At 43.5% G+C, this 16,070-nt stretch overlaps 1 protein-coding gene across 1 annotated transcript in view; it reads left to right on the forward strand.

The window, feature by feature from the left end:
* Nucleotides 1-16,070, forward strand: part of Dnah3 (dynein axonemal heavy chain 3) — a 173,785-nt gene that overhangs the window by 66,222 nt on the left and 91,493 nt on the right. Inside the window, 8 exon segments of the mRNA XM_052711765.1 lie at nt 509-619; nt 3,981-4,095; nt 6,177-6,375; nt 8,727-8,835; nt 9,037-9,150; nt 10,237-10,413; nt 13,616-13,707; nt 15,843-16,062. Of these exon segments, the coding sequence (XP_052567725.1) occupies nt 509-619; nt 3,981-4,095; nt 6,177-6,375; nt 8,727-8,835; nt 9,037-9,150; nt 10,237-10,413; nt 13,616-13,707; nt 15,843-16,062 (1,137 nt within the window).

Genomic DNA, 16,070 nt, shown 5'->3' on the forward strand with positions numbered 1-16,070 from the left:
GACCCTGATTATATTTTTAAAAAAATCAGTCTTGGCCGGGCGGTGGTGGCGCACGCCTTTAATCCCAGCACTCGGGAGACAGAGGCAGGCGGATCTCTGTGAGTTCGAGGCCAGGAAAAGGCACAAAGCTACACAGAGAAACCCTGTCTCGAAAAAACCAAAAAAAAAAAATCAGTCTTGAAGCAATGAAATAATGCAGAGTTGAGACTGTTTTGTTTTTCTTTTATACAATACTTGAGGGACAAAGACGTAAATCACTAATCCCAAGCCTGGCATAGTGGTACATGCCTTTAATCCCAGTATTCTGGTGGCAGAGGCAAGCAAAAACTTTGTGAATTTGAGGCCAGCCTGGTCTACACAGTGAGTTCTAGGACTGAGAGAGGACTTTTGTTTTACTATCATGATGAGGTGTGTGTGGTGGGGAAGGGGGGGGCAGGTAGTTGTAGAAAGTCAGTTTAAACCACACACAAAGAACTGATTCTACAGTAACCCCACTGTTCCTTCCCAGGTCCCTCGTGACAGCTGGGTCTTGCAGTGGCCTGGCCAGGTAGTTATCTGTGTCTCCTCCATCTTCTGGACCAAAGAGGTGTCTGAAGCCCTAGTTGAAGGCACCATGCCAGTAAGTAAGCACACCTTAAAGCTTGCAGAGGAGAGCCAATGTGAACTAGGATAGAGTAGCCATTTGGAGCATTTAGAAGAGGGATCACAGAAGCCAGAGTTTCCATGGAGACAGTGAAGCAGGAAATCTGGATTTGAGGATCTCTTTGGTGCATACAGCTAGCCTCACGGTTTTTCCTTTGTAGAAATTCTGAGCTGCAGGATGCTAAGTGTAACCAGCTCCTGCTTGTAGGAGTTACCTGAGAGACTTTCCAACAATTCTCCTCCCTGGGCTGGGAGGCCATGTTTGCCTCTCTCTCTCTCTCTCTCTCTCTCTCTCTCTCTCTCTCTCTCTCTCTCTCTCTCTCTCTCTCTGCTACTGCTCCGTTCTTTCCACCCCCAATCCAAACCAAGTCTACCCCCAGCTCTCCCTTCTGTTTTCTCTTGGAAACCTAGTGCACTTCCATCCTGCATATCCTCAGACCCAACCATGCATTTCTGGTTGATGCCAATGCTTCAGAATACAAGACCTGGTGGATGTGACACATAATCCCAGCACATTTACCTGTTGACTGTGTGACCATGAGCAACTTACCAATCCAAGTGTCAGTCATCTCTCTAGAATTCAAGGAATTGTCACATTGAGTCATAGTCTAAGAGAGACCTAAACTATGACAACTGGCCAAGTAGAAAATACAAGGAGGATTGTTCCAGAGAGGAACTAGAAGGTGCACAGTAGAGTGGGATGTAGTTCAGTAGTAGAGCATTTGCCTAGCATACACAAGGTCCTGGTTCCATCCCAAGCCCTGGAAAGAGGAAGGAAAGGTGGAGCGCATTGCAGCAACCCTTTTAAATATTATTTTAATATTAGCAATATCATCCCACACAAAAGGAGTAGAAATCCAAGTTTTCACAGGTTTATCTGAATGGGACATCTGTATACATCATAACTTACAGCAATATTGCATGACAAATGAACTGGTTAGCTTTGTCTTCTTTTCCAAATCCTTCCATTGCCTCAACTCTGAGTATTATAGACTGCAATCCTATCTTGTGCTAAGCACAAATTCTAAATTAAAACTATATAATTTACATAAAATCCATTAGTATAACAATTCAGTTTAACATGCAGGAACATAATGACTTAACATATTGATAAAAGGGCAGAAAACAAGTTGCTACAATGCCATTGGCACTATGTAAGCCTGGGGATGCTGTCACCTATCTGTAAAAAAAGGCTGACTCTGTCTTGAATCCATAACTAACCCATTTGACAAGCACCAAGGAATCTCAGATTCTTAATGTGTGCCTGTAGTCTGGCTTGGAGGACAACTGTGGAGTGGGCAAGGGAGTTCCAGAGCTCTGTGGGGGCATCCCCATCACCAAGGGCTTTTCAAACAGCAATTCATGGACAATGAAAGCTTTAGGAACCTCTTTATTTCTACATGCTGGGCACATTATTACTAACAATAGCACTACTATTTACAGGGTGCTTTATTCACATCAGACATTGTGCCCATGCTTCTCAAACCCTATCTCAACCCTCAGGAGAGCTTTCTGGCTGAGTTGTAACCATACAGATTTCACACACCTGGACGCTCTGAGAGGCTCCAAACCACAGTGCTAGAAAATTGTTATGGTGGAAGATGAACTTGGGTGGTCTCCCTTTTTTTTTTAAATTTCTTTTAAGGTCCATTTTTTACTTTTTAACCTCTTCATTTTGAAGTATCAGGTTTTTATATAATGTCACAAATATAATATAAAGAATTCTCCTATACTGTAGAGGGAAGTTTCTCCAGTCCTGCCTTGCCCAGCAGTCCAAACGAATCTCTCCCACCCCTGGTCCAGCAGCTGCTTATAAAATAATCAGTCAGAGTCTTATATTAATTACAAACTGTATGGTGTATGGCTTCAGCTTCTTGCTAGCTAACTCTTTCATCTTAAATTAACCCACTTCTATAAATCTATATGTTGCCACATGGCTGTGGCATTACTCGTCTGCTAGCATCTTGTTGCTCCTTCAGTGGCAGCTCATGTGTCTCTCTCAACTCTGCCCTTCTTCTCTCTGTATCTCTGCTTGGATTTCCTGCCTGGCTGTAAGCTTTCTTGCCACAGGCTCAAACAGTTTTATTTATTATCCAATGGGAGCCACACATGTTCACAGCATACAGAAAGACATCCCATAGCACTGTATTTTTTTTAAGATTTATTTATTATGTATAGTGTTCTGCTTGCGTGTATCCCTTCAGGCCAGAAGAGGGAGCCAGATCTCATTACAGATGGTTGTGAGCCACCATGTGGTTGCTGGGAATTGAACTCAGGACCTCTGGAAGAGCAGCCAGTGCTCTTAACCTCTGAGCCATCTCTGCAGCCCCTATATCCTTTATCTAGATCTTCAGATGTGACCATCAGGGATAATCAAAATATAATGAATGATCCAAATCAGGAAATCAACAATGATCTATTACTGTATAGACCTTTTAACTTTGCCAATTTAATTGTTACTCTATTAAAGGTCTAGCCTTTTCCTAGGCCAAGACTCTGTCCAGGGTTACATGCTGCGTATTTTTCCTCCTCCTCCTCCTCCTCCTTTTTGTAAGTGAGGTAATGTCTTCCTGTGTAACCCAGGCTATTCCCCTCCTGCCTCAGTCACCCAGGTGCTGTGATTCATAGATAAAGATGAATGTCCTGTCCATCTGTCCAGCATGTCCTATTCCCTGTGTATTGTTTGATCTGAGAAAGTTTCTTTTTCTTTTTTGCTAATTCAAGATTACTGTACAATATACGTATAGTAAAACTCACAAAGCCGGGTGCCAGTGGCACACACCTCTAATCCTAGCACTCAGGAGGCAGAGGCAGGCGGATCTCTGTGAGTTCAAGGCCAGCCTGGGCTACAGAGTGAGTTCCAGGAAAGGTGCAAAGCTATACAGAGAAACTCTATCTTGAAAACAAACAAACAAACAAACAAACAAAACAAAAAACCAAAAAACTCACCTATTTTAGCAAACAGTTCTGTTTTGACAAGTGCATGCAATCCTGTAAGCACAGTCACGTGCAAGATGAGGAACAGTTCTTAATCAGCCAAAATCCCTTCACCCCCTTGCAGTCAGATTGTCTTTAAGCATCTGCAATTGTACATTTCTGCCCCTAAAGTTTTGTCTTTCCCACAATGTTATCAAAATAAAACAGGGTGGTGTGGTCTCTTTTAACTAGCAGAAGATTCATTTTGAAGTTAAAGTATGAGACGAGGGAAAGGATGATTTGGAGGATGACATCCAGGTCTGGCTTGGACCTTTGGATGTCAGATGATGTCAACCCTCAAGATGGAAACTGCTGGAGGAGAATCCACTTTGACTGAACGTTTCTTCCTGTGCCCTGGCCAGGACTTTCTGAAGAAGAGTAATGACCAGATCGCGCAGATTGTCAAGCTGGTGCGAGGGAAGCTGAGCAGCGGGGCGAGGCTCACTCTCGGGGCCCTCACTGTCATCGATGTCCACGGTAAGAATACAGACTCTGGGTGTTGCTCAGTCCAGGAACAGCAGCTGGCTGGGCATGCCTCTTGAGTCTCCGGAATAGGATGCCTCAGGACTTCCCAGTCTGTCTGAGAGCAAGGAGGGCTCTGAGGAGAAGCCAGTGCCAAAGCCCCTCCCACCACAGCCACTCCAGAAGCAGGCCTCTCATTTCTGAGACGCCAGCTTGGTGAATGACTGCCGCGTCAGCACGGGTGATGATGCTGAATATTCACCGGGTGTTGGGATTTGTGCTGTTTACGTTTTTTTCTCGTTTTCACAAACATTTCCCAGGCTAAGAGGCAGTTGTTAGAGAGGGCAATGATTTGCTGACAGACACCACATTTGGAAGTGGCAAAGGATCCTCTGTCACTTCCAAACCCAAGGGAATCGGCAGTGGTGTGGGGAGCGGTGGTGAGAGACTGCCTTTGAGGAGGACAGTGAGGAGGAAGAATTGGGGTTTGTATGTAAACCAAACCACCTCCACACCCTTCCTCCATCATCACCAAGGAAACCGGGGCTGGACCAGGCTGGTTGCCTGGGAACAAGGTCTTTCTTGCTCCTATACCAGCTAACTAGTGTGTCACAGCATCTATTCCCTTAGGACTGGTGTTCACTTCAGTCTGATTCCAGGCAGAGAGATGCCCATGAAATCAGGGAGAGAGGAGGGAGGATCTATTCCTCACTTGGCCACATACCCACCTGGTGGGGGTGATGAACGCAGCCATGATTATGGCCTAGTGTCTCCTTGAGTGACTAGGTTCTCAAACACGCGCGTGCATGAATGCACATACATGTACTTGCACACACACGGCATAGTGAAGACAGCTCCAGGTTGGTCCCTCATGCAGACCTATAAGAGTCCACTCAGAGATCTCAACAGCTCTCATCCCATGAGCAGCTAAAAGCCCACTAATGATTTCCACAAGCCTATGTCCGCTCTTTGACTTCATGGATCATCACTGCAACTTAGCTTGGAAATTCTATGAGAGGAAGAAGGAAGCCAATAAATGTATTACCCAGCTGGTTCCCGAGGCTGGAAGGAAAGACGCCTCTAACCATGAATTCATGGGACACTTTCCCATGTGGGCTCAGGTCAAGATGACACCAGTGTCCTAGGGTATCCTAGAAGCCTGGAATGGGGCCCAAAATGTCATGTGCGACCTGATGTGTGAGCATTCAGGGTGACTGTATTGCAAGCCTCTGGGTCAGTCTCAGCCCCACCCCCATGAGTTTCAGAACAGTAACATGAAGTAATACTTCTATAATATTTTCCATGTTGGACAGTTCTCTCTGGTGCTGGCCCTCTCTCACTCTCACTGTATGTCTAGACACACAGTGTGTTTACATCGAGTCCTCCCAGCCATTCCAGGAGACAGAGAAGTTGAATAACTTTCCCAAAGTCACCAAGCTAGTTCATGGTGGAAGCAGAATTTGAACCTAAGTGTATCCGTTCTTTTCCTCACTGTTACAACAAAATATCTGGCCAAAGCAACTGAAGAAGGGAATGTTTATTCTGGCTCACAGTTTCTGGGTTCAGACTGCCCTGGTGGGGAAAGTACAGCAGCAGGGATGTGGGGCACTACATCCACAGCCAAGCAGCAGCGAGCAGCAAGCCCTGGTGCTCAGCTAGCTGGCTCCCTTTTTATGCAGTCTGGGATAGGGCCCATCCCAGGGAGCAGTGCCACTCATGTTTACAGTGGGTCTCCCACCTCTGTTAACCTCACCTAGATAATGCTTTTAGGTATGCCCAGAAGCTTGTCTCTTTAGTGGCTCCAGACTCAGTCAAGTTGACAGTATTAACCACTGCACCAGGCCACCTGATTTCAGAGCGCACAATCAGTACCTCTACTCTACTTCCTGAGAGAAGGCAGCAGCACAGCCTTCCCTGCCCCTTTGCTTGGAAAAGCAAAGTCCAGCTTGTGAAAGCTACTGCTGCCTGCAGGATGTTAGAGCCTGAATAGCAGAGACTGAGGACGTGGACAGCATCCTCTTCTGCCTGAGGAGTCTGTGAGGGTGGGTAATTCTGATGACTCCATATATGGATGTCTCTGCATGGTGTCCCATTAGCTCGTGATGTGGTGGCCAAGCTGGCAGAGGATCAGATCTTCAGTCTCAATGATTTCCAGTGGATTTCCCAGCTGCGGTACTACTGGGAGGCAAAGGACGTTCATGTGCAGATGATAACCACAGAAGCCTTGTATGGCTATGAGTACCTGGGCAACTCTCCCCGTCTGGTGATCACTCCTCTCACAGACCGCTGCTACAGGTAAGCTCTGGAGTCCCAAGCCGAAAGGATGGAAAGAGAATTTAGGAAGGAAAGGCACTGGGCAGGTCACAGTGTCTTAGGTCTGTTACCTTCTATGTTTCAATCTCACATTTCAGAAGTTTGCTTTTAGTTCTTAGCACCAACCACAAATGGAATTGGCTAGGAATGGGAACCCAGTGGGAATGCTAGTATGGAGAAATTCATTGGAACCAGTTAGCAGAACACTGGTGTATGAGTGAGATAGTCACATGTTGCTTAAGTAGAAAGCTCAGCAATAGCAAAATTCAGTGTGGTACCTGGAGAGCACATGGCCATGGGATAGACCATGAAGGTCAAGACACAGACAAGCAGGACTGGGGATCTGGCTGTGAGGGAGAGCATTTGACTAGCAAGCAGGCAAGGTCATTCTCAGCACTACGAGAAAATAAAACCAACAAGATCCCAGGCAGGGCATCTCCAGCCTCTGTGTCCAGTCTGGTGGAGAGGAGGAGTTTCTCTTCACTCAGCACAGTGCTTGGCCACTTTGCTCACAACTCCTTACATTAGGTACCTGCATTTTATTAACTTTCTAATGTTGTTGTGCTTGGATTTTCTGTGCTTTGTATTTTTTCTTAAAGTACAAATCCAGACTGTAAAAATACTTCAAAGTATTATTCTTTAAGGTTATTTAAATTTTTCCAATAATGTGTTTTCTTTTTATTAGCATATATTACTTATAGAATACAATGGTTTTGTTACATTTTCATGCAAAAATATACTGTATTTATAAGCATCCTTTCTTGTCTCTCCACCAACCTCCACTGACCCCTCTCCTCTTCCTAAGTAGTCACTTTTCTACTTTAATGTCTTTTTTTCTCCCAAATCTAAATCCCACACATGGGAGCAAACATGACTTTGTTTTCTCAATCTGTCTTTTTTTTGCTTAACATGATAATCTCCAGCTCCAATCATTTTCCTACAATTGACAGAATTTCATTCTTACTTAAGGCTGAATAAAACTCTCTTTTGTTAGATATACTGCATTTTCTTTATTCATCTATTGATAGACACCTCTGCTGATTTTTAATTTTGTCCTATAAATAGTATCATAGTAAACATGGATGTGCAAATATCTATGAGGTACATTGTCTTCGATTCCTTCAGGTATATCCCTAGCAATGCCATAGCTCGATTATACAGTAGTACTATTTTCAGTTTTTTTAGGAACCTCCATACTTGTTTCCAGAGTGGCTGCACAGAGTTAACATTTCCTGCCAATGGTGTACGAATGTTAAATTCCCCCACCTTCCCACACTTGTCCTGGTCCACGTTTGTTGTCGTTTGGTTCTGACTTGAGTGAATTTGGACTTCCTTAATGACTAAAGGCCCTGACTACTCACCACCTTTTTTTTTTTTGACATGTGTACCTCTTTTGAGAACTGTACATTCAATTCATTTCCCCCTTTATTATCAATCCCTTGTTTTCTGATTTTAATTCATCATTCATTGATTCTGCTCATTATCCAGCAATTTCCTTTTGGAAAGACAGTCTACTGCACAGCCTTCAGAGTTTCAGCATGCTATGATAAATGACACACACGACAGAGTGATTAGGACAAATGTCCATCATCTGACATAACCATCCATACTCCCCCTGTGCTGGGAGCAGCTGTAATCTACTCATTCATCAAAAACCCTGACTACCACACACTATTATTAGCTATAGTCATAAAGAACAGTAATGGCTTGAACGCACCTGTGCGCCATGCATGACATCAGCCAACCCGAAATCTAATTAGAGCTGTGGAAACAAGTCCAGAAAATAACAAGTTACCATGTCACTGAAGTTACAAAGACTCATTCCAAGGACTTTGGGATCAGTTTCCACATCATTCATTTCTAACATCTGCTTTGCACCTGTCGGATGCTGTGTTCTTTCACTGGGGATATGAACTGAAATAAAAGGTGGTCCCTAAGCTCAGGTCATACTCCAGTGGGACACATGTGTTTGTTGTCTCTATTCCATCAGTGCTGGTGAGCTCTGGAATGCAGGATTGAAGTATTTTTCTCATTTCTGTTTGGTTCACTTAGATCCACCTAAGCATCCCATTATTCATTCAGTCATTCTTCTGGGCAACTGTGTATGGGTGGCCTCTGCCATGTACCAAACTCTGTGCTAGGCTCTGAAATTGCAATGCTGACAAAACCAATTTTTTACAGTGATGATGTATTCATCACATAATGGAAAGGGACATCTATTTACAGAAGTCAAAATAAACAAAAGCCAGGACTGTATCTCAAGATTTGCACACTGAGTTGCTGGTTTGGGTTTTGGTTTTTGTTGTTGTTGTTGTTTGTTTGTTTCCCTTTAGAACTCTAATGGGAGCTTTGAAGCTGAACCTTGGAGGTGCTCCAGAGGGTCCAGCAGGGACAGGCAAGACAGAGACCACCAAAGATCTGGCTAAAGCTTTGGCCAAGCAGGTATATAAGTTTCACCTGTCTCTACCCTCTCTTCCTACCTCTCTCTGGACCCCAAGAGCAAGAAGTTTAAGATGATTTTGCCTAACAGTCAAAGTGGGAGCCCAGTTCACCTGGTAGAGTGGGGGAGGAGCCTTGCTCCTGGCTTCTGGTTCTGATTATTCAGCTATGAGGAAATTTACCCTGAATCCTCCCTCCTTCTAGTGTGTGGTCTTCAACTGCTCTGATGGTTTGGATTATAAAGCCATGGGGAAGTTCTTCAAGGGGCTGGCCCAAGCTGGAGCATGGGCCTGTTTTGATGAATTCAACAGGATTGAGGTAACTCTCCTTCTAGAGGATGTAACAAAGGGGTTGGACATGGAGGGGCCTTTTTCTGAGCTCCCAACTCTTAAGAACAGAGTCTGTGTCTTCTCTGTGGCCCTTGTGTGGAGTAGGTACTTATATACTAAACATAAACAGCTATGTGGAGAGAGTATGTGTATTTTAAACACATCCACCAAACTCCCTATCATATTCATCCATTCACTGATCCTTTCAGAATTTAGTTGGGCAGCTAGTGCATGCCAGTAACTGTATATGTTCATGGGGCAAAGGTGAGTAAGATATGATCTTGCCTTTTAGATGGTTGCAACCCAATAAAAGGAATAAAAATTAACCAAAATATAATAGAAGTCTACAGTAGAGGTAAAAAAATAAAAAAGATACGTCACAAAAAATATAATTGATTCTATTTAGATATAAAGTAGAAATCAGAAATATAAGCATGAGATTTGAACTGGTGGACAGTGAATGCCTCTTAGGTGCCAGGAACCATGCTAAGATAAAGTACTATAGAAATGTCTTACCCACACACACCACACCATATATGTAGCCAGATAAATCTTTACCACCTGCCAGTACCCAAATAACCAGTCAGAGGCTTAATATTAATTACAATCTGTTTGGTGGTCTATGGCTCAGGATTCTTGCTAGCTAGCTCTTTCATCTTAAATTAATCTATTTATATTAATCTATGTATTGCCACGTGGCTGTGGCATTACCAGTCTGCTGGCATGTTGCTCCTTGGGCAGCTGCACGGCATCCACCCTGACTCCACCCTCTTCTCTCTGTATCTCTCTTGGATTTCCAACCTGACTATAGCCTGTGTGCCATAGGCCAGAGTAGCTTCTTCATTAACCAATGGTAGCAACACATATTCACAGCATACAGCAAGACCATCCCATAGCACACATATACACACATATACACACAAATACATATTATTTTCCTTTTCTTTGCCAAAGCCCCAAATCATACTTGTCATTTTGAGCATAAAAGTCTAGTTCTCAGGTGGCTGAGGTCCTTCCTTGCTGAGTGAAGGGGCATGCTGGCTGAGCACACCTCAGTGAGGTATTCTCTCCATAGGTGGAAGTACTGTCAGTAGTAGCCCAACAGATTCTCAGCATCCAACAAGCCATTATCCGGAAGCTGAAGGTGTTCATCTTTGAAGGCACTGAGCTCTCACTGAACCCAACCTGTGCCGTCTTCATCACCATGAACCCTGGGTATGCTGGCAGGGCTGAGCTGCCAGATAACCTTAAGGTAAATGTTGGCACTGATTTATATAGCATAGATGTATTTATAGTACAGAAGCTTCTAGAAGTATGCTCCTGAAGATCTCATAGAGAGCCCAATAGAAGAAATAGCTAATAGTTCCAGGGCTAACATAATATTTGGTCCCAGAACACCTCCCCAGCAAGATCTTACAGCAAGGAAGAATAAATGTATAAAGGTGGGTGGCAGTCAAGTTATAGTAAGAGTCAGTATTTCAGTTATCTATGGTGGTCAGACAGCTGATAGACAGAGAAGTAGGCCAGGCATGGTAGAGACTGGTGAATGCTAAGGCACAGCCACCTCTTATCTCCAACCTACTATTGCCAAGAAGGAGTTGTACATTTCATTGTTTTCTTCCAGGGAGGATGGAAATTAGTACTGTTACATGAAGTCATCTAATTTTTACATCCAGGCTTACAGCAAAAAGACAATTACTGAGGGTCAAACAAAGAGCATCTATTTATGAGAGAACACCAAATTTCAATGCAGAGAACTCTGGCAAACCTAGAATGAACATTATTGATCAACCCCTTTATTACTAAACTGATAAACCCCAAGTCATTTCCTTTCTAAAGCATACTGTTCCGACCCACTGGAGAAGAAGCAGAGTATGCATGTACCCAGCAGCTATTGTTGATCTGGCCTGAGCTACAGCCACTGTAACATCTAGAGGCCCTGTTGCTAGTGGAAGAAGGAAAGTGCCTCAGAAGGGGAAGAGAGAGAGACAAATAGGCTCTCTTCAGTGGTAGATGGTCCTAGCTGGCCTTAGGATGCTGCTTTCATGGAAGCACAAATCCAAAGGATGTAAGATGGTTAAGTCTTTTATGGAAACAATGTCTGCCACCCAGTTACTTGAAAAGAGTGACCAGAGAGAAGAACTTCTAGAACTGCTTCTTTGCGGATTTATCCACTCCCTTAGATAGAAATGATAAGAGGGATATGACCGCATCCTCATCACTGACTTTAGTACATGTTGCTCTACCTGCTAGAAATGCATTGTGATTACGATCCAGGAAATCTTGTTCAGATAGACCACTTTTCTCTCAGAGTAGAAAATAGGCAGGAAGATCTTTCAAGTGCTCCTCCCCTGTAGGTTGAGGCCCCCATTTGCTTTCTTTTGCTTCAATAAAACATTGACCAAACCAACTTGGGGGAGTGTGGTGATTTGAAAGAAAATGCCCCTCAAAAGGTGTGGTCCTATTGGAAAATGTGGCCTTGTTGGAGGAAGTGTGTTACTGTGGAGGTGGACTTTAAGGTCTCATATATGCTCAAGCCACGCCCAGTGAGACAGACCACTTCCTGTTACCTGTGAGTCAAGATGTAAGAACTCTCAGCTCCTTCTCTAGCACCATGTCTGCTTGCATACAGCCTTGCTTCCCGCCAAGATGCTAACAGACTAAACCTCTGAACTGTAAGTGAGCCACCACAATGAAATGTTTTTCCTTTATGAGTTGCCATGGTCATGGTCTCTTCACAGCAATTGAAACCCTAAGACAGGGAGGAAAAGGCTTATTTAGCTTACACCTCCAAGTCATGGTCCATCTTTGAGGGAATTCAGGGCAAAAACTCAAGCAAGAAACTGAGGTAGAAATTGAAGCAGAATCATTGGAGAAACACTCCTTACTGGCCTCCCTGGCTTACTCAGTTACCTTTCTTTTATAGCTCAGGCTAGGAATGGCACTCTCACAGTGAGCTGTGCCCTTTAACATCAATCAGAAATCAAGAAAATGCCCTCATACACATGCCCATAGGCCAATCTGATAGAGGCAATTCTTAAATTGAAATTCCCCTCTACCAAGGTCTGTCTAGGTTAATTGACACAGGCTAGTGAGTGTCAAATTAGAATTTGAACCTCCATTTCTCTTTTTAATAACCCAGTAGTGGTAGCTACTCTTTGCACTCACCCTAACCAATAGCCATGTTAGACCTGTACAAGAAACTCTCATGAGACAGACATTATAGGAAGTAGAAAGCAATGGTGTGAGGAAGCCTGTTAGTCCTGGCTCTCCCTCTCTCCAGCTAACTAACTGTAAAAGTGAGGTAAGTCCTTCTCCTCTAAGTTTTAAAATAAATATAGAGTGGCTATTGTTCATTGGTTACTAACTATGAGTATCTTAGTTAGGGTTTCTATCTCTGTGAAGAGACACCATGACCGTGGCAACTCTTATAGAGGGAAACTTTTTTTTTTTTTTTTTTTTTGGTTTTTTGAGACAGAGTTTCTCTGTGTAGCTCTGGAGCTTGTCCTGGAACTCACTCTATAGCCCAGGCTGGCCTTGAACTTACAGAGATCTGCCTGGCTCTGCCTCCTGAGTGCTGGGATTAAAGGCATGCACCACCACTGCCCAGCGAGGGAAACATTTAATTGGGGTGGCTCACTTACAGTTCAGAGGTTTAGTCCATTATCAGCATAGCGGGAAGCAAGGCAGCATGCAGGCAGACATGGTGCTGGAGAAGGAGCTAAGAGTGCTTACATCTTGATCAGCAGGCAACAGAAGTAAACTGAGATACTGGGCATGGCTTGAGCATATACAAGATCTCAAAGCCTGCCTCCACAGTGGCATACTTTTTCCAACAGGACTACACCCACTCCAACAAAGCCACACCTCCTAATAGTGCCATTCCCTTTGGAGGCCATTTTCCTTCAAACCACCACAATGGGCCACATTTGTTTGTGAACACTTCACTGATACTGTATCATTTGTCCTCGGGATATTTCTACAAAGGCCTAAAGCTATTAGTTCATTTTGACGAAAAAATATTGAAGTTTCAGATAATGAAACTTGCCCAAACTGGTCTATATCAGAACAGGAATCAAATCCACTTTTGCCTGATTTCAGAATTCTCATGTTGCGTGTTGGTCTTACATTCCTAAATGACATCTGATATCTAACAGAATGCTGGGAAGCTAAGTGATGCTCTAAGATGTCCTCATTTGATACAGAGTGAAGTATGGTTGTGAAACCAACTTCTAGAACCTTCCACACAGGTCTGAGAGACCCAGTGTAATAGCACATAACTTAGTCAAAGTCAGTGCAGTGGTTGTCTGCATTAACATTTCCCCTGACCCTCCTCCCCTCGAATGTCAATGGGTTGACTGGATGATCACAAGACTTGTCATTGTCTCTGTAGATGGGCCTCCTCTAAGTATTCATTTTGTGTGCTCTATTTTAATTGGCTATTTCCTTTCCAGGCCTTATTCCGAACAGTGGCCATGATGGTGCCAGATTACGCTCTCATTGGTGAAATCTCCCTCTATTCTATGGGCTTTCTGGACTCTAGGAGGTGTGTCACATTTGTTTTCCAATAGGTTCTAGATGCCCTTAAAAAGAGACTTTGTGTATGGTAGACTCAAGGTAGATCACTGGGGGAAAGAATAAAAACTCACAAGACCTTATTTTAGCTGATGGGAGAACATATGGCCCTGGCTTTGGTCCTGACCCCATTCCTGACTGAGAAAAGGCCCAGATGCTCATGAAAAGGCTCTTCTCTGCTTATACACACCCAAACACTGTAAAAACTGTAGCCACTCATATCCTTCCCACCTCTCACGGTAACACATCTACCCCCATATTACTAAATGGCTTAAAACAAGAATATAATGAAATGAGTCTAAAGCTGCAGAGAAAAAATGTACTATTAATTAATGAATTTAACAATTTAGTTAAATGGCTAGCAATATAACATTTATTTACTCCAATTAATGGTGTTATTTCTGATTCAAGCATCCCCCAGTTTTCCAAAACACACAGTGATCACCATCTTTATGTGTGATTGTATATACTCACAACAACACACACACCAAGAATTATGAATCATCATTGTAAAATGGCTTATATTGACCCAGCCCAAGTTTGACATTTTTTTGTTTTGTGTTTTTTCGGTTTTTTTTTTTTTTTTTGGTTTTGTTGTTGTTGTTTTACTTTGTTTTTCCTGCAATCAATAGATTTTGTTGTTGCAATAAATATCTCTTCAGGGCAGTGTGTAAGTGTTCTTTATTTGTAACCTAAGAGAATTTTTCACAGAATTTATCACCTGTCCTTGGCAAGAGGCTTCCTCTGAGCTATAGGGTTATTTTTTTCCTATGGTAGACTGTAGCTAAAGTTTTCCTGCCTGGCCCACGATCAGGACAAATCTCTCTCACCTGCCAGTCCCACAGCCGCTCAGACCCGACCAAGTAAACACAGAGACTTATATTGGTTACAAACTGTATGGCCGTGGCAGGCTTCTTGCTAACTGTTCTTACAGCTTAAATTAATCCATTTCTATAAATCTATACCTTGCCACATGGCTTGTGGCTTACCGGCACCTTTACATGCTGCTTGTCATCGTGGCAGCTGGCAGTGTCTCTCTCTCAGCCTTCTACTTCCCAGCTTCATTCTCCTCCTTGTCCCACCTATCCTTCCTGCCTGGCCACTGGCCAATCAGTGATTTATTTATTGACCAATCAGCAACACACTTGACATACAGACCATCCCACAGCAGTAGACCCAGATCACATCAGTTTGACTATTCTATTCACCATCTGCCTAATGCTAAGCCCTGTGCTAAAGTGTGAACGACATGAAGTCTTTGCTTTCAAAAGTGAATCCATTTTCTAAAGGGAATCATCACAAGAGCAATGTGCCTAAGTGCATTAGTTAGGGCAACCATGATGCCCTAATCACAATGGCAAAGCATGACAGACGTTTGCTTTACACCTACTCAAAATCCCAGGTGTATATTTCTGATCAGGAGCATTACTTCTCAGCGGGTGAGTCAGGAACCTGGGATAGCTACAGCATGGCTGCAACATGTGGCATGGGATGTGTTGTGGAGGAGATTTTTATGGGCCAGCCTTGACCTGACATGTATCATGACATGTATCACTTGTTCACCCGACACTGGCTAGAACACATTAGTATGCCTTCCTCTAACTATACAGCAGTCTGAGAATTGTGGTTCTCAACCACGTGTCCAGAAAGACTTAAGAAGTAAATGTACATGCACATATGTGCATATTATGATGTGTATGTGACACTTTTGAATTAGCGTTCTTGAATTAAAAAGCAAACCAGATATCACAAAATGTTGTAGTATCACAGAAGTGGGAAAGGTAAATATACCCCTAGTAAACCTTACTCTCACTCTTCAGGTATTGACACAGATAATAGTTAAATGCATTATTTCAAACTTGTGTGTGCCTGCACATGTATACATGCATACACACACACGCATAAAGCATATAATGTAACTTCACTTAAAGTGTATGTTGGATATATGTGCTTGCTTGCTTTCATCCTATCTGTGAAAGAGAGTTGTGTTTCCTTAGCTCTCTATGGTGGCTCTGATTAAAAGACTTGCTCATGAAGTCCATGGGCAAGGCTAGTGTCTGAAGGGGCTGCAGTGAGGACTGAAGACATGTCTTTGCCCTTGTACAGTCTTGCCCAGAAGATTGTCGCCACCTACCGCCTGTGCTCTGAGCAACTCTCTTCCCAGCATCACTATGACTACGGCATGCGGGCTGTCAAGTCTGTGCTCACAGCCGCAGGCAATCTGAAGCTTAAGTATCCTGAGGAGAATGAAAGTGTTTTGCTGCTCCGGGCCTTGCTGGATGTCAACCTGGCCAAGTTCTTGGCTCAAGACGTCCCTCTGTTTCAGGTACACTG

The sequence above is a fragment of the Peromyscus californicus genome, unplaced genomic scaffold (assembly GCF_007827085.1).
Source record: "Peromyscus californicus insignis strain IS unplaced genomic scaffold, ASM782708v3 Scaffold_4__1_contigs__length_199733344, whole genome shotgun sequence".
Classification (NCBI taxonomy): Eukaryota; Metazoa; Chordata; class Mammalia; order Rodentia; family Cricetidae; genus Peromyscus; species Peromyscus californicus.